Source organism: Apteryx mantelli, chromosome 7 (genome assembly GCF_036417845.1).
Source record: "Apteryx mantelli isolate bAptMan1 chromosome 7, bAptMan1.hap1, whole genome shotgun sequence".
NCBI lineage: Eukaryota > Metazoa > Chordata > Aves > Apterygiformes > Apterygidae > Apteryx > Apteryx mantelli.
This window is the reverse complement of record NC_089984.1, coordinates 21,274,128-21,297,839: the sequence shown is the minus strand read 5'-3', so window position 1 is coordinate 21,297,839 and position 23,712 is coordinate 21,274,128. Positions and strand designations below refer to the sequence as shown.

The 23,712-nt window shown below is 40.6% G+C and overlaps 2 protein-coding genes across 8 annotated transcripts in view; one reads left to right on the top strand and one right to left on the bottom strand.

Moving 5' to 3' along the window:
* The first annotated feature begins 596 nt into the window (after positions 1 to 596).
* On the top strand, positions 597 to 20,341 carry ANXA7 (annexin A7). Of its 4 annotated transcripts, none has more exons than XM_067299940.1 (13): positions 597 to 678; positions 5,316 to 5,370; positions 9,161 to 9,377; positions 9,714 to 9,821; positions 10,952 to 10,995; positions 11,849 to 11,951; positions 12,242 to 12,336; positions 14,887 to 15,000; positions 16,282 to 16,452; positions 18,002 to 18,172; positions 18,281 to 18,356; positions 19,362 to 19,474; positions 19,990 to 20,341. In XM_067299940.1, exons 2-13 carry the CDS (start codon positions 5,317 to 5,319, stop codon positions 20,110 to 20,112), a joined length of 1,389 nt encoding a protein of 462 aa, XP_067156041.1. In that variant the 5' UTR covers positions 597 to 678; position 5,316; the 3' UTR covers positions 20,113 to 20,341. The 4 variants fall into 4 exon arrangements, with proteins under 4 accessions (XP_067156041.1, XP_013815695.1, XP_013815692.1 ...); XM_013960238.2 differs by lacking the exon at positions 597 to 678 and adding an exon at positions 3,925 to 3,980; XM_067299938.1 differs by lacking the exon at positions 597 to 678 and adding an exon at positions 3,931 to 3,980 and having other exon boundaries at positions 10,955 to 10,995.
* PPP3CB (protein phosphatase 3 catalytic subunit beta) overlaps positions 17,282 to 23,712 on the bottom strand; it is a 54,465-nt gene continuing 48,034 nt past the window's right edge. For 2 of the 4 annotated variants that reach the window (XR_010884725.1, XR_010884727.1), the window contains 3 exons: positions 23,372 to 23,433; positions 22,699 to 22,770; positions 17,282 to 17,640 (listed from right to left, as the gene is read on the bottom strand). The gene's annotated coding sequence lies outside the window, so the exon portion shown is untranslated. Of the gene's footprint in view, positions 17,641 to 22,698; positions 23,434 to 23,712 lie in introns of all 4 variants that reach the window. The other 2 variants (XR_010884724.1, XR_010884726.1) reach the window with 1 other exon arrangement.

Sequence of the window (23,712 nt, the reverse complement as noted above, 5' to 3'; positions counted from 1 at the left end):
ACAGGTGACTATAACTGAGATTTCTTTCTAGAAAAATCAGTCTAGCAGTCAGGACAGTCTTACCTTTATGTCCTCTTGGGACCTAGATGTTGATCTTCATTAACTAGATAAAAAGGACTGATTCTTCTAGCTCCACTAATGTCCTTGATACACTTTGCCAGTTACACACTAGTCTGGTGGCCTGGATGTCTTGGCTGACTACCTGCTAGTTACCGGATGATAGACTTGATTTAAAGCCTCATGCGTGAGGGCTGAATTTCATTTTAGTGGTGTCGTAGGGAAACTGCAATGTGTCATTCACCCAGAAGAGGAAGTGGAAGGCAGCCTTGTGGAGTGGCAACCCATGGTGTTCCTGGCACAGCTGCGCGTCAAGTTGTTCTGCGTTTCTGTGGCACTTCTGTCTTTGGACTTACCTCCTGGCCGTTTAGAGGGAGAGCCGGACATACCGCAGCCGTCAGTAAGATGGGGCAAGCCTGCGCGCAGGAGGAAGGGGGTCCGGGCGTAGGAGGGTCGGCACCACCGGCAGCCGGCGCGGCGCCCCGGGCCGGGGGTGTGGGCCGGGGCGGGCCCGGGCCCGGGCCCGGGGGCGGGGCGGGCGGGTGCCGCCCGGCCCCACAGCCTCCATTTTGCGGCGTAGCTGCGGGAGGGAGGCCGGAGGCTTCGCAGTTTTCCCCACAGGTGAGGCAGCGGCGCGGGTGGGCCGGGGCCGCGAGCCGCGCGCGTCCCCCGCCGCGGGCACTACGCCAGCCCGCCCCGGCAGCCCGCTCCACGCGCCTCCCCCGCCGGCGGCAGCGCCCGGGGCCCCCTGACGGACCCAAGCGGCTGCCCGGCGCAGTGGGCCGGGCCGGGCCGGGTCCAGCCGGCGCGGGCTCTCGGCGACCGGCGGGTGCCCGGACGGAGCGCGGCAACCCGCGTCCGGGGGCTCCTGCCCCTCCGCCGCGGAGAGCGGCGCGGCCCGGCGCAGCGCCCGGTGGCGACGAGGCCTCGCTCGCCTCGGCGGAAATAAGTAAATTAATACCTGCCCCGGCTGCCTCCGTCCCTGCGGCCGCCTCGTAAGCGGAGGGCGCGAGGGGAGCCGCTCGCTGCCGGTACCCGAGCTCCGTCGCGGCTCCTCCGCGGCCCGGCGGGAGGGCACGGCGCCGCTGCGCTGCCCTGCCCTGCCCTGCGCTGCGCTGCCCTGCCCTGCCCGACACCCGCCGCCTGGGGCGAGGAGCGGCCGCTCCCTCGCCCGGCGGTAACGGCCGGCGCGCGCCGGGAGGCGGCGGTAACGGCCGCGGCGCGCGGCGGTAACGGCCGGGGGTCGGCGGTAGCGGCCGCGGGGCGGGCGGGCCGGGCGGGGTCCCCCAGCGGTGTCCCTGCGGGCGCCCGGAGCCGCTCCCGGCCGCTGCCGCGTTGCCCGCGCTGCGGGGAAGGGGCCGCGGAGCTGCCTTGGCACCTTCCCTCGCGCCATGGAAGCTGGAGCCGCCGTTTGCCCCCCTGAAACTCGAGTGACGATTTTAGACCATAGAGAGGGGAAAAAAAACACATGTCTTTTTTAAAAGTCCTGAAATGAACTTGGCCAGTGCGGCGTGATGACTCACTGGGCAGATCGTAAATTCACTCGATCTGCATTTTAAATAATCTGCACAGACCCCTCTTTGCGTGACTTGTAAATTGTTAAGGAAAAACGGCGTGGAAAAACTGAATCTATTAAAAACAAATTCTGCTGTGCAAATTTGTTCTCGTTTTGGTTATAAAAGCAGTAATGGCAGCGCCTCTGTTTTCCTTCTGAATACTCTATGCTGAGATAAGTGAGGCCATGTGCTGTGGAAACAGCTGGCTTATGGTTAAATAAAATCACGCAATATTAAGTATTTATTATCTCCTGAAAAGCATATGTATATACAAGAAAGTTGTTTCAGTAATTATTACGGTTTGGTCAAAGTAAGTTTTGAAGAGACTCTTGTAACTGATGTCAGAGGCATGTCTAAAATCCCAGTTTAGCATACGCCCATCTAGTTATAAAAGGGTTGAAGTTACTGAAGCAGTAGTCTTATCTGAGCCTTTTATTACTCTGAAATAATCTTTTTTCCCCAAATAAAGCAAAAATCAGCTAGACTAAGAAAATACAAAGAAACACTTTTGTGTTTGTAATTCTGACGAATGACTAGGAGGAATCAGGGCCATGTTAAGATGGGAGTGATTAAATGAAATATTTTGATTCCCAGTACCTGGCCCCAAAGAACTTGCCTCAGAAATTGTCTGAATCCTAGGAAAGGAACTGATACAATGAAAGTAAGGAAAGTGTTAATTTAAAAGGGCACTGTTAGTCACAGGTTTACATGGGTGATTAATTTGCTAATCAAAAATATGAGATAGCTTTGATAGCTTTTCTGATTGAAAATGAAATGTTGGAAACATACATCTTAAGCACATTTCAAATTAATTATCTTACCAATAAGTCTAAACTTTGGTGTATTTTAATATGGCTAAAGGATTGTTGAGTCCCATTTATTGTACAAATTAAACTGTTTAAACAGCTGAGTTGCAGTCACCAGCTGTTGATTTTGAAAAGCATATTAGTACAGTGGAAATGATACCATGCACATCAGCAAACTTTACAGGCTTAACAGTTCCATCTTCTTAGTAGTGTAAGTTCAGTTGAATTAAATGATGTTAAAAAGCTGAAGTTGTTTTTTTTTTTTTTAATTTTCAGTTGTGCTACTTTGTGTTGGATTATGGTGAACAACTCTGACATAAGATTTTCCTATAAGCAGGAAGAGTGAACTAAAATCAAAAGGAAATGTTGCTAGTTGGCTTGTTCCTGAAAGGAGTTACAATTGGAGTGCAAGTAACAGAAATAGCAGAAGAAATGTGTTATTGAAAACTAAAATTTAAAGTCAATTCAAATAGCTGTCAGTAATAAATATTGCTACAGGTATTGGTTTAAGGTGTTTCTTCTTAGGGAAATAAATAGCAATTAGCAGTGTTTATGATTAAAGCTTAGATTTAAAAATAAGCTCTCATGTTGTTCTTCCCCCTTTCTGTATTTGGAAGGACCGTTTAAGAGATGATTCAAGTTGATTGTAATAGTTTTACAGCTCTCACTTCATATTTTCAGCTCTGGTTTATCAATGTGAGACTGCATAGTTGTACTTCTCTAAAAGTTTGTTTTGGCACTTATTTGAGCTAAGGTACCCTCATTTTTAATGTTTTCCATGTTAATTTTGAGATGTTTACTTCTATAAACAACTACTGCCTTCATGGTACAACACAATAAGAATACTGTTTTCAAATCTATGTGTTTTGGTCAGTGAATACCTAGAAATGTTGAACAATCATTAACTGTATTGTGTTCTTTCTTATTTATCCCGTTTCCCTTGATTTGTGCAGATAAGATACATGTTGTCTTATGAACATACAGTAAGTAATTCCCAGTCCCTGATTGAGGAATCTTACTGGTCAGCATTAACATGATTTTTTTTTTTCTGCTGTTAAATGTTTAGTAACTTGGCTAATGGCCTTGAAACTCCCTGTCCAAACGATTGGAAACATGGCTGATCTCTGTCCCGTTCCATTTCTACTCTCTGAGTCCCTCTATTAAAAATGGGACTAAAATCAACGTTTACTGTCAGGAAACAGAAATCTTCTACACAAATGAAATGATGCTGGGTATTGCAAATAAGATTTGGGGGTAAATGTGGAGTATGTTGGAAGTTGACGAATTCAGTTTGCCCTAATGCTTCCTGGTTTCAGTATTCTGTTCAAGCACAAGGGTGTTAATATTTGGAAGTAAAAAAGAAAAATAATTCCAGCTGCATAAGGTATTTGTTGAGAAGCTAAACTCACTTGTTTGTTCAGGAATAGATGATAAAATAGCAGCTCTAGTGACTTTTAAAGAATCGTTAAAAATAGAACTGATCCTCCTCCTCCCTTCCCAGCCCGAGCAATTCTTTTCACAAGTGACTGCCTGCATGGGCTAAGCAGAAGCGGATGCGAAGGTGGGTTCTGTGCAGGGATCCCTCCGCCCCAGCAGGTTATCCACCCCCTTTCCCTCTCCAATGACCCTTATGCAAGAAATGTGAATGTTTCCCATCTGGGGGGACATTTTTGGCAGAGAAGTCAATTAAATGATGAGATCCATGCATGCTCAAAAAGTAGGCATCTGTCTTTTGCCTGAACTTTTCCTCCCATTTCTTGCATGTCTTTTGTGCAAGTTTCCATTCTGCTAATAGCTTTAAATGCATTTAGCTAATAAACTGCTATTTATAATGTTTCCTTATCCTTAAATACCCACTTTGGATTAAAATTCAGATCTTTGCACACCCTTTTCATGGTGCACTTAGTCCTGTCTGGTACAGGAGGTTCTGTGTTCATTACCGAGTCATTTCTTATGTTTTATAGGAGGCAGATGAATGTGGAATTCTGAAAGTGACTCAAAGGTCAAAGTAATAGAAATATGGTTGTTGAGTCACCCTGGCCCTCCCATGCTTGAGCACGCAGTTAAGATATGGTTAATAAACCTGTTCTGCTGACATACTTGTAACAGCCAGTCTGATTTTTGTTTTGTTTGTTTTAATCAAAGAAACTGTACTTTGCTGGCTGGTTTCCAAGCTCCAAGTAATCTCATTCTGATACGGGGCTTTCTCAGGTAATCATTCTATCACAGCCCTAAGCTTCATTGCAAATTGCACAATGCAAGCATTATTCTACTTTTTAGTTTAATCAAGTTATTTGATCTTTCTAGTCATTGTTTAGCAGTGCATGCATCTATTTCATAAATATAGCCAAAAGCAGTTAATAATTAAAAACATATTTCTGTCAAATTACCTTTTTACATGGGATAGGTAGGATGCTACTTTTCTAGGAGCTATTTCCATGAAGGAAGGCATGCAAGGGGAGAGGAGATAAGTGCTTGATGCAGGGCAGAAGTGGGGCCTTTTTCTAGCCTAACTTTTCTGTTTCTATTCTGGCATAGGACTCAGCCCCCCCTCCTTTCAGCACTTCAAGGTCTGTAACCCCATATTTCAGGATTCTCTGTGGAGGTTCAAGCCTCTTATCATACTTAGGGTATTTATCTGACCCTAAGTAAGGATGGCGGTTAATAACAAAATTGATGATACTTCCCTTCTGAATCCTGCTTGCTACTTGCAAGCTTTCTTGTCATGTGTATAAAAAAGGAGAGATTTTGTGGAATTAATAGCTGACAAGTACTCCTGAGCGCTACTGAACATACTAAACATATTATTCAAGTGATATAACAGGTAATTAGCAAGCAAACAACTCTACAAACTCATATGTAGTACCATTCCAGTGAAAATATCTTTCTTTTCCAGAATGTCATACCCAGGTTATCCCCCTTCAGGCTATCCTGCTTTCCCTGGTTATCCTGTAAGTATGGTTCTTAAATGTGTTGCATTCCTAATATATTCTGTGAATACCCATTCTTACTATGCTGTGTTTGTGTAAATACTAGCTGTCAGTTCATACAACGTATTCTCTGTAGATTATGGTCTTTGTTTTCATCCCCACATCCTGGAGGATGACTTTACATTTGAGAAATAAACATTGGGAAATAAAAACACCTGAGCACTTCCAAAGTTGCCAAAGGATGTGGTTTGATTCTCTGTCTCATAAGAATTCCAAGAAGGAAGTTTAAGATTTTCTTTTTTAATGTTGCCTGTTGTTCTGGAAGGGTTATTTGTTTGGCTTTTTTGTTTGTTTGTTTATTGGTCCTGTGAGTTCTTATGTATATAGCTAACCATCTCAGTCAGTAAATGTTTTTAAGAATTAGCAGTCCTTACATAAATATGAGGATCTTTAGGTATGGGATCAGAGGTAATCTCTGAATTTCTCTCTGCCAAAGCTTGGAGGAGCTTGGAGTTCCAGTTCAATTCCTTTTCCAATATCCTGTGCATCCCTACCCCAGCATTTATAGAGATGCTGAACAAACCAGAGCGGCCACTGCCTTCAGGAAGAACCTGCAGTGCGTTACTCAAGTACACCAGCTTTCATACGACACCAAGCAAATGTTTTGTTGAAGATGCAGGACAATGTCTTGACTTTGACATCCCCCCCCACCCACCCCCCTCATCCTTCGGCTGCAGGACTCATTTCCACCCTCAGCTCATGACTGATTGGGCTAAAAATGCCAAGGAAACTCAAGAGAAGGCTGAAATATATCAGTTTGTGGCTGGTACTGCAGTGTTGTTGATACATCTGCATTGCTTTTCAAAGCTAGATGCAAGTGCAAACTTTTATTAGTATGGCACTGAACATGCTGTAACTGTGGGAATTTTACATGGTTTGTGTTTTACGTAGTGCTGAACTAGACTTAAATATGGAGCTCAGTTTCGATCCCACTAAAATAGCTAAAAACCATAAATGCAATGAATTCTCCAATTATTTTGCTTTACAATTCCAGATGAAGCTTTCCCTCTGTTTAGAAGAGTCATAGTTTAGAAAGTGACTGATGAGAGACTGCTTGGTGTTGCAGTGACTAGTCATGTGGCTAGTGGAGAAAAGGCCTGGACAGTGAGCAGGGAGTTTTGGAGAACCACCTTCTGGGCTACCCAGAAAGGACCTTTACTAAATTCTGTATTAGTTTTCTATTTTTCTCTGTAGCTTCACACCCATCTTAAGGCCTCTGATGCTCATATTTTTTCACAAATAATGGTTACTAACAACAGTTGTTTCACAGCATCTGTTCCTATTAGCCCCTCCTGTATCTGCCTTACTGTGCTGAGGTGCAGATTTCTGCGAAAAGGACTTGGAGTTCTTCCCAGAGAAGGGAAGTCTCTTGCACCAGGAAGTGGAATCAGTAGCAGAACACTTCCATTTCTAATCTTCACTCAGTATATCTTCACTTAATATATAGATTTCTATAGTCTGGTGTCTTAAGGAAACAAAAGTTACGCAGTTGTGCAGTCTGTCCATAGTCTTTCACTAACTTCTGAGCTTGTTTGCCAAGATCACCCAAATGTGACACAAAGACAGGAGTCTGAAATACTAAGTTTTTCCAGTTTTCATTAAATATGTGGGAGGAGATAGAGATCTGTAAGTGCTCCAAGGGAAAAACTGTAGTGTGAGTTTCCTCACTATGGTGTACCAAGAGAGGGACATTGGAGAAATGATCTGAAAATATGCCCCAACTTTGGAAAGAGCTTCTTTCAGAGTATGCTCACTCTGAAATGCTAAAGTCAGTGAAATTAGAGACAAGCATATTAGAAACAAGACTCAATTCTGGGATTTCTTGTTTCCCTTCAAGGTTCTGCTGAACACTCATGAGTGTAGCTGTAATTTATTGTGGTTGATATTGTTAAGTACATCTGAAAATCATGTTGTTTTTTTTTTAATTAACATCTAAAATATTGTCAACTTTAATGAATGAATTTAAAAGACCCTTCATATTCTAGAACAACCTTTATACATTTTTTTCTAGTCTCATTAGTAATGTTTGTTTACTCCCAAAATATTTTTCTTCTGGCTTATGCCCAAAGTGATAACCAGTGCAGAAAACAATACAAAAGGAAAAAGTTTTTCTTCTGTAATAGTGATGGGCAGCTGAGCAGGGCTTTGGGGGATCCTAATTTTGGATTTGTGAACCTAAATTTCATTAAAATCTTTTTGTTGAGTCTGGCTGAAACAGAGTTGAGAAGGGTTGGAATGTCCTGCTAGGGAGAAGGATCTTACCGTAGTATCGGCACAGTAGTTGGGAGGTAGAAAACTAGGGGCAACCAAACCTGAAGACAATGTGTGAGCTAAACTTTCCTGTTTTGCTGTTTATTTGTGTTTTCTGTACTCGAGGATGAGTGCGTACTGTACCAAATGTTTGGGCGATCTTTGCAAAGCTAGTGGGTAAGGATTGTTCCCAGCAAATGAGTAACAATGAACCCATACGTTACGCCTGGTTATGAACCTGATTTTAAATAAGTGGGTTTCAAGATCAAGTATATGGCTTTTAACCTGCAGGGTTTTCCCTTACAGATCCTGGCCTTCTGTGTAAATGTTTTTAATGTGCATTAATGCTAATGTAAGCCATCATGACATTATTAATAAAGTCTCAGACATTGCAAAATGAAGGTATTTGGACGTCTGACTTGTTAAGTTCTTTTTGTTTAAAACCTGTAATGGCTGTTAAATCTGACTCAGTGGTCCAGATTTAGTCTTTGAATGTCCATGCTTTATAAGCTGGTTTCCAAAGAAAATAAAGAATTCTGCCAGTTTTTACCTTGTAACTTTTGAAAATATTGGCTGTGTTCAGCCAAATGCACATGAGAGGCAGAAGTTTGAAAGATATTATGCTCTTAAGTGTCTTATAAAAACAGGAGACAGACTACTAATGATTCGCTGAAAGCAAGCCTGAACTGTGAGCTCACCTCTTAGTTAAGAGACAAGAGTAGCAGCTTTCTGGTAAGGGGCCTCAGTCGTGGTGGTTAACAAGTCGAACATGAACCCGTGGTGCGCTCTCGTGGGGATGAAGGCTAATGACGCATCGGGCTTTAACAAGAATGAAGCCAGCAGGTCAAGGGAAGTGATTACACCTCTGTGCTCACTGTGTCCAGTTTTGGACCCCAGTACCACAGAGATGTGGGCAAACTGGAATGAGTCCAGGGAAGGCCGCTAGCCTGGAGAAGAGAAGGCTAAGCAGGGAGATCCGGTCAGTCTTCCACTGCCCAGGAAGGGGTAACAGAGGATTTGGAGCCAGACTTCTCAGAGGTGCAACGTGAAAGGGCAGCAGGCAACAATCACAGGTTGCAGCAAGGGAAATTGTAATTTGATTCAAGAAAGCATTTTTCCCAATGAGAGTGGTTGAACACTGGAACCAGAGAGGCTGTGGAGTCACTGTCCCTGGAGACTTCAAGTTCAAAACTTGACAAGGCCCTGAGCAACCTCATCTAACTCTAAAGTTGGCCCTGCTTTGAAAGGGGATGGGATGAGAGGCCTCCAGAGGTGCCCTCCCCCTGCAGCACTCTCTGATTCTGTGTAAGGGTTGTTTCAACAAGGGAGAGGCATCAGAAAGCCCAGCCAGGAGGCTCACAGCCAGGCTTTGTGAATTCTGCTGCTGCTTCAAGTGCTAAGTCTGATCACATTATTTATGTATGTGGACATTTTGGTAGCTTGAGTGTTTTTATTCTAATGTCCCGTTAACAGACATACAAACATCCTGGTTTTGTTTCAGCCAACAGGTCAAGAGTCTGTTTATCCGCCAGCCGGTCAGTACTCCTATCCCGCTGTTTCTGGAGGATACCCTCCAGCGGGAGGTGGGGCCTATCCTGCAGCACCACCGAGTGCTGGGTATCCAGGGGCAGCAGGATACCCTGCCCCTGGGGGCTACCCTGCCCCTGGGGGCTACCCTGGAGCGCCCCAGACTGGAGGAATGCCATCTTATCCTGGAGGTAACATCCTTTGTTAGACTCTCCCTCAGGAGTTATTTCTGTTGTAACCATTCCCTATGCTTGCTAGAAGTAGTAAAGAAAACCAGATTGTCTAGTAATCAATTTAGGCAGCAGTACTTAGACAGCCAGACAGATTGATATGCATCAGTAAATACTTGTATGTTGATAGCAGGGCCTTGATGCCTTTGGGTTGCTGGCCACTGCAGAGAGACAGAGAAAAGAAGCGATAGGTTGCCATTGGTCTCTTGCCTAACTCTGATCAGTAACCTGGCTTACATAGTGGCAGAAATCAACTACAAAACATAAGGTATGCTAAAATCTTTCTTTTTCTCCTAGCTCCTGCAGGCCCTGGGTTTGGTGTGCCTCCCGCTGTCCCTGGCTTTGGTGGCTATCCTCAGCCTCCTGCCCAAAGCTATGGTGGAGGTGGACCAGCGCAAATTCCAGGTATGTGGGTGTTTCACTGTTGGATATAAGAAATTTCAAGCATCCAAAGTTGAACCAAGAGATTCCAAGATAGGTAGTAACAAATTAGGCCCTCACTTCTAGCTGTTGAGGTTCGTGTGCTGTATGTGTCCTACCACCTTACTTGACAAGACTAGTGAATGGCAGATGAGAACCATATACCAAAAAGGGATGCCTGTCATTGATGCGCTTATCCTTCCTTGAACTGCAGGTATCTAATGAGAACTGTAAAATCCAGAGTGTACAGTCAGTGAGTGTCTGGCTGTTCTGTGCAGCTCAGAGAAGTTTATGCATTTTTCAGCAGTCTTAAGTAGATCTGTGTGTTTGCGAGCCCTGTTATAGTGGGAGAAGTGGAAAGGAAAATGCACACAATTGCTTAAAAACGGTGTGGTGTTTTTAATGCTTTGAGTGGTCAGCTACCATCAAGAACATTTTTGTCCTGAAATGTATGTATCAGCCATATTTGCAAGAAATTCAGAGCAGTGTTTTATGCAGAAAACCTTTCCTTTAATGATTGCTTCACTAACTCTGATGATAACTAAGCTGCTGTTAAAATGATAATTGTATGTATATACTATAGATAAAAATAAAATTCCATGACAAAAAAAAAAGTATTGTTGTAACTTCTGGATATACAGTGCTTTTAATTATGAAATAAGATTCTTTCAGTTCTTTTCGCACCAATGAATTTTCAGTATTTACAGCTTATATGCTAGACATTTTAAAATGAATAATATGCCTTTAACAGAGAGTATGGGACAGGGATTTGTCCTTTGCTTGGAATACCTTGTCATATGTCAAGGATACCAACATTTAATGAGGAGATATCCTACCAGCTACCACAGCATCAGTAAATTTAGTATTTTTAGTATTGCTTTGCTGGAGTATATACCAGAATGCTTCTGTGACTTGTACTTCCAATCATTCTGAAGGGCAAGAACTTAAGTTACTGATCATTATAGGTTTCATTACTCAGGAAACAGGTTTTGTGCATTGGTAGCGCTGTCATTTATTAAGTCTATAGATGGTTTTATTTTCAGATCAGATAGCATTTATGTAATAAGAAGGAACATAATTAATTCCTTCTATCTTGTTCTTAAATTTATTTTCAGTAGGATATCCTGGTGGACAAGCACCATCACCAATGCCTGGCCCGGTATGTGCTGTATCCTCTTTTATAATCAAACTTCTGTGGCTTCTGTAGTTTTATCACCTTGCTATATTTGTTGGTAGAGCAATGTATTCACAGCTGGTTGTGTGGAGGAAGGTAGGGACTGAATATGGGCAGGGGATGTGTGAGAGAGGATTGTACATCCCACTATTTTTACTGGGGCTTTGTGCTAAAGGCAAAAAAGATAAAAATGGCCGCACAGAAAAGTAATTTGTTGCTACTGCTTTCAGTAAGGTTCAGATTTACTCCTCTCTAATTTGCAGTTTGAAAACATAATTTCATTTAAGCAATCATATAGTTACAGGCATTTTAGTATAGCTTTTCCCATAGAGTTTGGTGGACACGGAAGGGTATGAACTGGTCCTGTATTATCAAATAGTTTACAAAGTGACCAACTTCTCTTTAGTGCAAAAAGATTTCTTTGCAGCAGTCAAGTCTGGCACACTGCAGCCAGGCAAATGAAACAATTTAATTTGTTCTGCATCAAGAGTTCCCAGGCAGATTTAGGTGAAAGTTTCTTTCTTTGAGCTGCATAGCAGTTCTTTTCTCAGACCTACACCCAGAAAGTCCAAATGCCACACTCAGAACACAACCTGACACAATGGTAACGCAGTTTCTGTGTATACTCTGCAGTAGATCTTCACCCGTAGCACTTGATAAAAGCGCTCTGGCATTGGTGGGCCAAAGATGTTCAACAAAACTAAGTGTCATCCTGCTTCTGTTTTAGAAAGGAATGGGGAACTAATGGACTCCTCTAGCTGAAGTATTGACTGCAAAGTTTTAATTCAAATTTGTATTGTACAGAATAGCTAGTTATACATGACTTTCTTATTCTCAGCCTGCAGCAATGGTTCAGTGTACCCAGGGCACAATTCAAGCTGCTCCAAACTTTGATGCTGGAAGGGATGCAGAAATTCTGCGCAAAGCTATGAAGGGGTTTGGTAAGTACATAATCGAAGCTTAAATTTCTATTGAGTTAATAATTCGTTAATTCCATTTTGCCCTTTTCTTCAGTTTTTATTTAACCATATATTTTTTTCCCCTCAGGCTTTTGAGTCACACTTTCAAAATGACTTGGGCACTCTGGCAGAGTAAATTATTAAGATAATTTGGTAAATAGATGCAAATGATAGTCATGCATTTGTGTAACTATGCCCAAATGTGCAATTACAAACTGGACAGTCTTGGAGGGTTTTGAGTTCTTACGTGAAATTGCCCTTCTGTTTCCAAGGAACTGATGAGCAGGCTATCATCGATGTTGTAGCTAACCGCTCCAATGATCAGAGGCAAAAAATCAAGGCAGCTTTCAAGACTATGTATGGCAAGGTATGGTCACTAGTTTTTTAAATCAGTAAACAAAAACATACTTCTGCTGCTGCTTTAATTGCCCGATTGCATTTTAGTCTTGGGGAGTGGTTTGGGGGATTTTTTTAAATGCAAAACTCTGGTTATATTCCTTGCTGTGCAGCAGCTAGGGAAACCTCGTATCTTAACATTCAATATCGTCCTGATATCTGGTAGGACTGGGAGGGGAAAGGCTCTGTCGCTGACCAAACAAGCTGCTTCAATTTTTAATGCTCAACAGGTAGAAACTAATCCAGCTTAAACTGTCCTTGTATTTGTGCCTGAAACTACTTGGAGTTGTTTATGCACACAAACTAGCACTGAAATCAGCTTTGTCCTAAGAAGCAGAGAAAAGGGTTATGGATTAGTGGTGCACCTAGGTCTTACTTTGCTGAATTAATTCAGCCATAAAGCCTTACTGCCATCACTCTTTGGGCTCACTTCAAGGGTGCAAGGCAGGTCCCTACCCCATCTCCTCCTTTATGATCCATAAGGTACAGTTCCTTTCCAAAGAGAGTGCTATAGGCACTTGCTCTCAAATCATTCTCCCTTCTGTGCTTTCTGCTGCCATGAAATCCTGCATTTTTGTTAGCTCAGTAGTACAGCTTCAGAAGTACAGCAGAAAGAAGACTCTTCCCTCTTCCACCAGACTGACTTGTTTGTTTGTGGTCAAGGTAATTCTGCAAGAGGTAGAAGTAGGTTTGGAAATAGCTGTTGCAGGAGGGAACTGAACTTGGGTCTCCTCCTTCCTGGGTGAGTGCTCCGATCGCTATAGCATGTTACAGATGGTATTGCCATCCGTTTTGCCAGTGTTTTAAAAGAAAGGAGTAATGTCTGTGCTTTGTGACGAATGTTAGCCATTTTCAGATTATAAATAACAATGGTTCCCTCAGTAAACATAAGCAGAAAAAAGATCTTGAGTTGCTCAGATTGGATGGTCCTGGGTAAGTTTAAAAGAACATTTCTGGTTGTTTCTGAGGTCCTGCAGGGTGACTCAAGCATCTCAAGAGGCAGCAGATAAACAGGAATTTTCGTGGACTATTGCACTGTGTCTTAGCTACAAGAGTGTTTCTCGATGAAGAAATAAGAAGTTTAGTTCTCCTTTCCTCCCATTGCATACTGGCAGACAAACTGTTTTCTTAAAACTACCATAAGAAACTCCTTTGCAGCCAGCTTTCTGGAACTCCCAATTATGTGTATCAGATTAAAGAAGCTGCTCCCTGTAAGGAGCAAATAATAGTAGAAGGCAATTTAAAGTGCAATTTTATAGTTGCGGCAGTTTTTCAGGAGTTGACTAGCTATTCTGCTGGATCTCAAAACATTTATGTCTAGGACGTGATTTCAGTAATAAGTTAACTCTAGAAGACATAGCAAAAAGCATTAAAAAACTACGTACAACACTTTTCTCTTTGAGCTAAACTAGAAGACAACTTAGAGCTAAAACAAAAAAGGCCTATAACAGAACTGCTATTGGTGATCTCGGCATCTTTCAAAAGAACCTAACTAGTATTTTTTTGGACTGAGTGCTGGGGGATTATGCATATGTTTAATGTCCAGAATTTGCAACTGAAATTACAGTTTAAATCACCAACTCTTTTGAGCACTCTGTAGAGATAATGACTAGCTGTGAAAAGGGCAGGGAAAGGTGCTAGAAGCAGGGAGATCATAGTAAAATAAACTGCTGTACTTTGAATGCCCTGAGTTTTGAAGCTGCTTAATCACAAATTTCTCCTCTGGTAGGAGGCTCCCTAAGATAGGGGGAAGGAGGAAGAAACTAACAGTATCCATAACCCATTAACACAATCTTGAAGGTTGCAAAGGGCAAAGATAAACTTCAGTGCTTTGTTTCTCATTTTATCATATGAATGCCTGCCTTTTCCTTGAACGAATATTAAAAATAGCATAGTAAAAATTTTCTTAGAAAATTCTTCCCACTAAAAGAAATGTGAAGTGGAAAACCGTAGGTTCTTCCCCACAGGCAGCAATTAGAAAAAAACGTATTAATGAGGAGATAGTGGAGAAGCTGAGCTGTCACGGTTCTTTATAAGAACAGAAAACATTCAAAGATTTACAGTAAAAGCAGCACAAAGATAGAAATCAGTCACACAGGTAAGCTATAGTTTGAGCTTTTTCAGTATATAATCTAAATACATGGCTAACACTCCCCACAATTAGTTCAGCTTTGCTTTTGAGCAGTGGAACTTCAGATGTTCCTGTGAAAATCAGCAAACGGACTCTTTTGAATTTTGGATCTGATGTCACAGTATTTTCCTTAGCCAAAGTAGTAGAAAATCTGTAAAATCCATCTCTTGGGACTTCTGACATTCTGACCTGAGTGAGTTGTAAAGACAACTCACTAGACTTCAGCACAGTCAAAGGAACAGAATAAATATTTGTTCATCACCTGGAGTTTTAACTGAAGACTAAAGCCTGCTGTAAGCCCTGACTTGTGAACAGGGCCACTTCAAATAATTCCTAATAATTTTGCTGCCCGCATATTATGACTCCCTTCTTGTGTTTATAATTGGACAGGATTTAATTAAAGATCTGAAGTCTGAGTTAAGTGGAAATGTGGAAGAACTGATTCTAGCGCTCTTCATGCCTAGCACCTATTATGATGCCTGGAGTTTACGTCATGCAATGAAGGTACGGTTTTACTGTGAAGGTACGGTTTTACTGTGAACAAAATAGATTAAAATGATCTTAAAATGCTCATCTAAGAAAACTGAGTACCTGATCCTTAAACCTTGTTCAAAAATCTTGTGGTAGCAAACAAATTTAGGTATTGTGAGGTTTAAAATCTTTTCTGCTGCATCTTCCAGTTCCAGCCAATTTCTGCAGGACTAGCTCTGGGGAGCAGTGCTCCAGCAGAGGATCAAAGCGCTGCAGCACAAAACTTTGTTCTCTGCCATTCTCTCAGCCGTACTTTTCACTAGACCCTAGTAAGCGTCAGGGTGCAGTTAAAACTGTACCCATGGTTTAAATTGAAGGTATGTACCTCTCCTTGCTAGGAGCAGGCTGCTGGTTTTGAAAAATATTTCTGGAATATCCCAGTGTTCTCAGCAGGATGATAAAAGAATATTTTCTTATGGTCAAGTGATGAACGTATTTGGTCAAGTGTTAAGACTGCATTAGAGATTAGGTACGCAATTTGATATAAACTTTTAACTCAGGTAGACTGATGTCTCCAGTTTCTCTGAATTTCTTGCTTGTTTGAGCTGCAACAGGTAGCAGGTGGCAGATTACTGGAAAATAGTAACTTAATGCACATATGACTACAGATCTCTAAAGAATACAGAGCACAAATGAAGATGTGGGTTTAGCAAAGGCAACAGCCATTCTTGACCTTTTTTTAATTTATGTTATAACATTGCCTAAAAGTCCCACATAGATCCACCCCATCTACTCCGTGCTTGAATAGAGATGACCATGCCAACATGTGAAACACATAAACCCCAGTTAATTTCTGTTCTGGGGACAGGGAAGCATTGGTGCTCCATGTTGAGGAAGCAGCCACATTTTGAATAGGGAATGCATCTGTAAACTGAGCAAAGCAGGATTCAAGTGTGTATCTTTTGCTTTAAAGGTTACCATAAGGCTTTACCTTGCTCCAGCACACTCCCAGGATAAGATTGCCAAAGAATTTATCTCCTTCCTAAATCATCTTCCAGTTAAATTTGTCTGATGTCATCATTGTGGAAGCATAATTTGCGGGTATTTTTTAAACTGATGCAGAACTGAATGTTTCAGAAATCTTCATTCCATTTTAAGTATACAGAAGATAATGCATTCACACTGGAAGGGTGCTGTTCTGACACTGTAGACTGTATTAAGCTTCAAAATAAAAAAATGAATGTTTTATTTCACAGTTAAACAGAACTGAGTAGGTAGTGCTCTGCAGTATGCCCTCTTTTCCTCTGCCTACAGGGAGCAGGCACTCAGGAGAGAGTCCTGATTGAGATTCTTTGCACAAGGACAAATCAGGAAATTCGAGAAATAGTGAACTGCTATAAATCAGAATTTGGAAGGGACCTCGAACAAGACATCAGAGCAGACACCTCGGGACACTTTGAACGATTATTGATATCCATGTGCCAAGTGAGCTTTAATTATTTTCTGTTTTTTGGGGGTAAGATAAGGGTGAACAGTCTGACTTTGCATATATTCATAATTGCTCCATAAATGAATTGCCTGTGCATGCTTAGCCAGAGTCAGGTTTTGTTTAAAAAAAAAAAAAATTAGCAGTGGACCATTAATTTCTTTCCTACTGACCAGATAGGACACTTTAGTTCCTCCTCAGGGAAGAGATATTTCCCATCCAGAAATCTGTGAAGAATTGAGTGACCTAATTAAGAACCCTGTATTCACCTCAGAGAATGTATTTTTAAATACTTTGTTGTGCAGACACAATCAAATGGTACTACAAGCAAAGCTCTCACCTGCTGACGTGTGTGTTTGGGTTTTTGTTTGTTTGTTTGTTTTTTTAACAAAATCATTTGGGTGAATCTGATAGGATCAGCTTTACGGTATGTAAATACCTGTGAGAATGCCCAAGAATGAGCTAAGAGGCGCTGCAGGTCAAAACTTCCCTCCCAAGTCGCATGAGAGCCTCCCTTTTTCAGATCACCAGAACTAGGTGTGTGCTACTACTGAACTACAGTGAACTGTGGAGCCTGCTTATCCTGGAGAGTTTACTAGGGTTCTTCTTGTGTTAAAGAATAGTAACAATAGTTACCTGCGTCTAGGAAGAAATATGCAGCAAATGCAACTTCCCATATTTCTCTCATAAATCTGTCCATTCACTGTTGGAATTTCTATGACTCTTCTCTATCTTGTTTGCCTCTACCTTTGTGAGAGTTCAGCTCTTCACTTGATATTTGGATTAAAAAGTCAAAATCCACAAGAAAGCAAAGCTTGAGAAGCTCATGCTGCTAATTTTTATTTTGATAAATCCAATACTTTACAGTAACTGACAACATCAATTTAAATAATATATTAACCACTATAGACACAACAGTATTTGAGAGTATGTATTAAGCCTACTCAGCCAGTATATTTAGCAGTATCCATCCATGCATCAATCAGCAAAAAGAGAAACCTCAAAGCACATAAAATGTCACACAAATTCTGCTAACATGTTACAACTACAGTAAGTGCTTTCTGCAGACATTCTTACTTGAAATGAGCAAATTCTAAACAGAACAGAAGACCTGAGCTAGTTGAGGTGTGCATATTCAGTAAGGTAATTCATTAGTTCATTTGGGAAGATTCTTTGCAGCTTGAAGCCTAGAAACAAATCAAGAGAAAGTTTATATTATTAAGAAAATATGAGAATTAACTACGGTTCCTGAAAAAGACTAGAATTATGAGATGGTATGTAGAGGTGAAACTATCCTGGTCAGTATACCTAGTTAAAGCATGCCCTATGGATAAGAGTTTTGAGGCACTTTCCTATTTTCTGTTTGTAAGAAATACTAAACCAAAGAGTAGATTTAAAGCAATGTAAAGTATTTCAAACTGATGTTACTCTCTCTAATTCAATTTGCTTACTTCTTTGAAGCTAACTGCTTGGAGGGTAGACCCCAAGCATGTAAAGCATAGCCTGCTCTGGGTAATTTCTCTTGACCTCTGATGTCTTTGCTTTCAGGGTAATCGGGATGAGAATCAAACTGTGGATTATCAGAAAGCTCAGGAGGATGCTCAGCGTCTGTACCAAGCAGGTGAAGGAAAACTTGGGACTGACGAATCTTGCTTTAATATGGTTCTGGCAAGCAGAAGTTTTCCTCAATTGAAAGCAACAGTTGAAGCATACTCCAAGGTAAGAGTTCTTCACTGATTTCTAATTGATTTAGCCAGTGTATTTTGAATTAAAGTTCCATTTGTTATTGCATTTCACTAGCCATATATTAATCTTATTTGTTTTTAGATTGCTAATCGGGATTTATTAAGCAGCATTGACCGAGAATTTTCTGGAAACGTTGAACGTGGTTTGAAGGCTATTTGTAAGTGATACATTCTTCCTTCCTCTTACCCCTTAGGAATTCAAACATCACTCCCTTCTTAACATTATTCAGGAAGAATCCAGTTCAGCACTGGCCATATAGCAAATAAAAACAAAATCTGAGAATCTGCTAATAGAAAAGTAACTTCAATTATTCAAATTACTCACTTTGCACTTAATTAGAGAAAATAAGCATCCATTTCAAAGAAGACAGTTTGAAACAAGGAAAAGGTTACACAGAAACTACTTGTCACTTCTCTGCAAAGGCAGAGAACTACACAGAAGCAAGGGTCACTGTTCAGTATTTGTAGTTTTGAATTCACTTTTCCCTGCTGGCTTATTACGGTAAAACATTTTAAATGTAGCATGATTTACTAATAGTGAGAACAAGTGACCAGTACTCTGTGGAAACCAGTCCTACCAATGCTTATGAGAATTACAGCATTTCTGTAGCCATATTTGGTAAGAACCTACTGGCTTAAACAAAAACTTTCCAGATTATATTCTAGAAAAGAGTTCTGTTGGAAAAACTCAGCTCTGAAGCTCTTGTAAGAGAATATAGGCTTGTCTTTGGGTGTGAAAAATCTAACAAACAAGATCTATTCTGCAACTACTAGAGAATGAGAACATTTTACATCTGTACTTCTATTAGTGGAACTCTAACAACAGAGCATAAATAAAAAACTTGTATCCTACTACCAGTTATCCAAGGAGAAGAACTGTTTAAAATACATATTTGGGAATTACAGTTTCAGTGAACTTTAAAAAGCACTTCCAGAAAAGTTAACTGTTAATAATGATAATTTTTCTTGTAAGGGAATTACTTATTTGGTCAGCTAGAAACCAAACTCAACTCTATAAAACAGTTCCTGTTATCCATGATAACTGGATCTTTACCAATACCTGGCTCTAGCTGCCTACAGTAAAAATCCTGAATTGATCTTGCCAAGTATCACCATACAGTGTACAGTACTGGAACTGATCTTAAAAATTCATTTTATTACAGTGCAATGTGCTTTAAATCGCCCAGCCTTTTTTGCAGAAAGACTTTATTACTCCATGAAAGGAGCTGGCACAGATGATTCTACACTTATCAGAATTATAGTCACTCGCAGTGAGGTAAGAAACTGTCTCCTCTCCAGAATGCCAAGACTTCGGATGTAACTTTCACATGTAGCTGAAAGCTGTCTAAATTATGAATCGCAACAAAGCTTTCATCCTGTTCAAAATTAGATGAACAAGTTGATTTGTTTTAAAGGTTTCATATAATAATTTAATTATTTCTGGCTAATAATTTAATTCTCTCTGTTCACCTTCCTTCCTAACTGTGGTTGCCTGCCCATGTAGCAGATGAACATCTGAACTTCAAAGGTTCAACTACTAGAAATGGGATACTAAGGTACAAAGAAAGAAAGTATCAACTGCTGGACCATTTGCTTTGGGAGCTGCTTGTCTCTCCTTAGAGAGAACAACCAGCTTGTAAGACCTGTAATCAATTGCTCATTTGGCCTTTGACATGTATTTTATAGTCCATGAAGAAAATAGCATTTGAGGGAGGAGAGGCAGGGACTGTCTGGGAGTTAAAATCACTGTGTTCAAGCTTTGTGCTTTTCTTTTTTTTTTTCTTTGCATAGATTGACCTTGTGCAAATTAAACAGCTGTTCACACAAATGTATCAGAAGACTTTGGCCACAATGATAGCGAGTGATACAACTGGTGATTACCGGCGTTTGCTGCTGGCAATTGTTGGTCAGTAGAAGAAGATTTTCTGTTTTTTTGTTTTCTTTTTTAAAACAAACTGAAGGACATGTAACATGCTTTATGCAGACACTGACTATCCATGCGTGTAAAAGAATAATTTTAAACTCTGTGTAATCAAATATGCCTTCTTGATGATTCAAAAAAGCTTTTTGCACTTACATTTGCCTTAATTTACAGCACATAATATTCTTTATTGTATAATAAAAGATGTATCTTGTCTATTAACCCTACGCCTTAGTTCTTCTGACCAAGATAAAACAAACTCCCCTCTGCTAAACTTCTGCATGAGTAAACTAATTGTCTCAGAAGAATCTCTAGTACTCAGCAGATTTTCTGAAATAGCTACACTTTGCTGCTGACCTGACAGAGAAGGCTGAGGCTATGATGTAAAGTATTTTACAAAAACCCAGCCAGGTTCTCTAACAAAAACCCTCTTTAATACCTTTCCATTGTAATGTTGAAAAACATGAAAGTGCCCAGTTTAAGCCACATTACACAGACAGGTTGTCAGAACCTGACTGTATCCCCCTTACCTACTTTCTCACACAGCAGTTAGTTAGTTACTATTATGCTTAAGGAAGCAACAGGAAGGAGAAATCATCTCAGATTTAATTTGAAGTACATCTCCTTTAAAGGACTGGGTTATACAGCAAATGACTGAGCAATTAAAAAAAAATCCACTAAGTAAATGCCAACACTACAGGAATGTGTTTAAATCCAAACTGAAGGTGACAGTGACATAGACGATCGAAATTACTATGTGGATGATTTCTTAGGATTTAAATTGAAAGAACAGCTTTGAGTAGTACATTGTTTTTTAGAAAGCCAAACTGAATCTGACTTCTGGCCATAAATTTATCAGGAGCTTGAAGTCTAGCAGCTTGCAAGGTGTTTCCCAACATTTCTAAGCAAAGCTTTCTCAAATAAGGGTAGTATTATAAGACACCCTCACACAAACAGTAAAACTCCACGTCTGTTAACCCTCAGACAAAAGCAGTTAGGGCTGGTAGAGTTAATTCTCATAAGGCAAACTTTTCACAATTGCATGACAAAAAAAAAAAAAAAAAAAGGTTTCTGCAAAACAACAGTAAATGTCAAATTTACCATACAAAAAAGGCTTAAGTATTTCATTTATATTAATGTTCTGCAACCAGAACCTAACTTTAGACTATAAACTTTTTCTGATGTAAAACTTAGAAATATTGTTCAATTTAAATTTCCTTGGTCAGATTAAATAGTCCAAATAGGGACAAAAGATAGAAGTACATTTTAGTAGACTAAAAAACATTCCACTGTGTGTTACTTTGATCATTGCTGAGATGGTATAAGTATCCACTGTGAGATATATATCAATACCTTTCCAAGCTTGACTAAGATTCTCTTAAATTTTGTTTCTTGTTTTTTTGATCTTGAGCAAACTTCTTTGCAAGTAAAAAAAAAAAAAGTGTAGTATTTAATAATTAAAGCCTATTAGTGTATCTACATCTTTTCATGTGTGACTAAAAATATTCCCACCAATTCATTTGTCATTCAAAGCAGAACGTTGAGGTCTAGGTCATGCATCCTACTACTGCAAGAAAATGGACAGACAACTGGGGTCTGTTTCCTGATGCCATTCATCTGTTTTATGCCAAAACATTATGTTTTGCTTACATACTAGAAACAGAGAATTCTCAAATGTGTAACAACAATTGAATGACTGATGATAATGAAATGATAGCAAAATGGTAAGGAGACAATAAACAAATACTCTGTATCCTGCCTCTGAAAAAAAAAATCCTTTTACATGTAACTAACATAATTAATAGTGGTCCAAGATTAAACATAAGAAAAAAGCAAGCCATTTAAGAGATTCTTCCTCTCAAAAACTGTTCAGACTAAAACCAGAAGGGGCCTGTCTAAGAGAAAAACAGCCTCACTCCTGGCTGTCTGTCGTTTTGCTGAAGAGGCCAGTCCCCTTCTTCCCAAATGAATACGCAGGCTAGAGCGATTTGTCCGCTTCACAATTTGGCATTTCAGAAGCTTGAAGGAAAGCTGTTGCTTAACACTAAATTACTTTGGGTGGTGAGGTGGTGCGTTTACGTGTAGGCTGAATGAGCTAGGCTGGTTTTGCCCGTTTGGCTCACCAGGTGGCAGCAAGTTTTCTCACCAGCACAAAGCCCTGCTTTAAAATGAGAGAGAAAACCGAGCACGTTCTGTACGTTTGGGCCAGCTTCTCAGTTTCACTAAAATGCATTTACCCTTCTCTGAATGGCTAGGAGAGCCCCCCTCAGACACTGCCAGTGCAGTACAGGTAAGTGCACTGCAGATAATGTTTTAACCTAGGGGTTCAGGGAAGGAAGCAGCATATTCCCTGGGAGCCACGCAGGGTCCAGCGAGCCCAGTGCAAGGCAGAAAAGCCTTCACTGCTCCAACTCAAACCAGGAACCAGCCATGTCTCACATGGCCAAAGGACGCAAAAGCTGACAGAACTTTTTCCAAGCTCTCTCCCCTCCCTAACGAAGAACAGAGTAATGGCACGCAGCTTTTTTTCTCTCCCTATAACACTGAAAGCATAAAGCAAACAACGCAAAACTACTTACCGTTTTCTGGGAGGGAGGATATAATCTTTTCTCTTCAACCATGCAAGAATTAGAGACAGCTCCAGACTCCACCTTTCAGAAACACAGTAGCCAAAAATGAATACCTACTTTTGAAACAGAGAAACCCCACAGACATAACCCTGTTATCTAACTGACCACTTGCTGAAAGAGCAACAGGAGAGATGCAGCATTGTGAAGACCGAACAGGCTGACAACTGCCCAAGAAATTTTCCTTTACTACACATCTCCCTTCACACCTGGCAAAAACTACAACAGACAACAGACACTGCAAGAGGATCCTAAAGGAAGCCAGCACCATTGCAGCAGAGCGCTTACAGACCAACACATATCCAAACCCGTGCTCTCCACGTACGCTGAGGTCTTCCTAGACAAAGACTGTATCTGTATTTTCTCCACATACACAATTCCAGCTAGTCAGAATATTAATCAAAACTAAGAGTATCAAATCATGAAAAATACTGTCTTGAGAGGGTTGGGAAATTTTCCATTAGCACCTCCAAGGAGAAAGGTACCATCATAATCTTCATCATGTAAATCTTTAGTTGTACTTGGGTAACAGGTGTTGAATTCTGCTCTAACACAACATCATGCAAAGACTGTATGGCTCACTAGTATGAGGGTGCCTCATAAAAAAGAAAAGAAAAACACTTACCATTGTATAAGTTGGTCTTCTGCACTCAGACTTTAAGAATACTGTTTCCAATTAGAATGCGTCTACAATAAAGTAAAATCAAATATTAAAACTCTATTAGCACTGGTGTGTCACAATTTTCATCTTACTTTATCTTCATTCTGATCCTGTTCAGCAGCTTTTCATATTTATCTTTAAAGAGACTATACCAAAAAGACTAAATCCAATAATATACGTACTATCAAAACAAACAGTCCTCCCTCACCCAAAAAGCAACCTTAACACATTTCACTGGTATCTTGAATGTTCATTTCAAACCAACACACAAAACATGGCTACAGTTAACAGCCTTTCTGTAGGAT

Excerpts from the sequence above, each read along its gene's own strand:
- ANXA7 (XM_013960238.2), top strand. Across the intron at positions 9,378-9,713 it reads AATGCCATCTTATCCTGGAG|CTCCTGCAGGCCCTGGGTTT; the intron begins GTAACATCCTTT and ends TTTTTCTCCTAG. Across the intron at positions 19,475-19,989 it reads TTATAGTCACTCGCAGTGAG|ATTGACCTTGTGCAAATTAA; the intron begins GTAAGAAACTGT and ends TTCTTTGCATAG.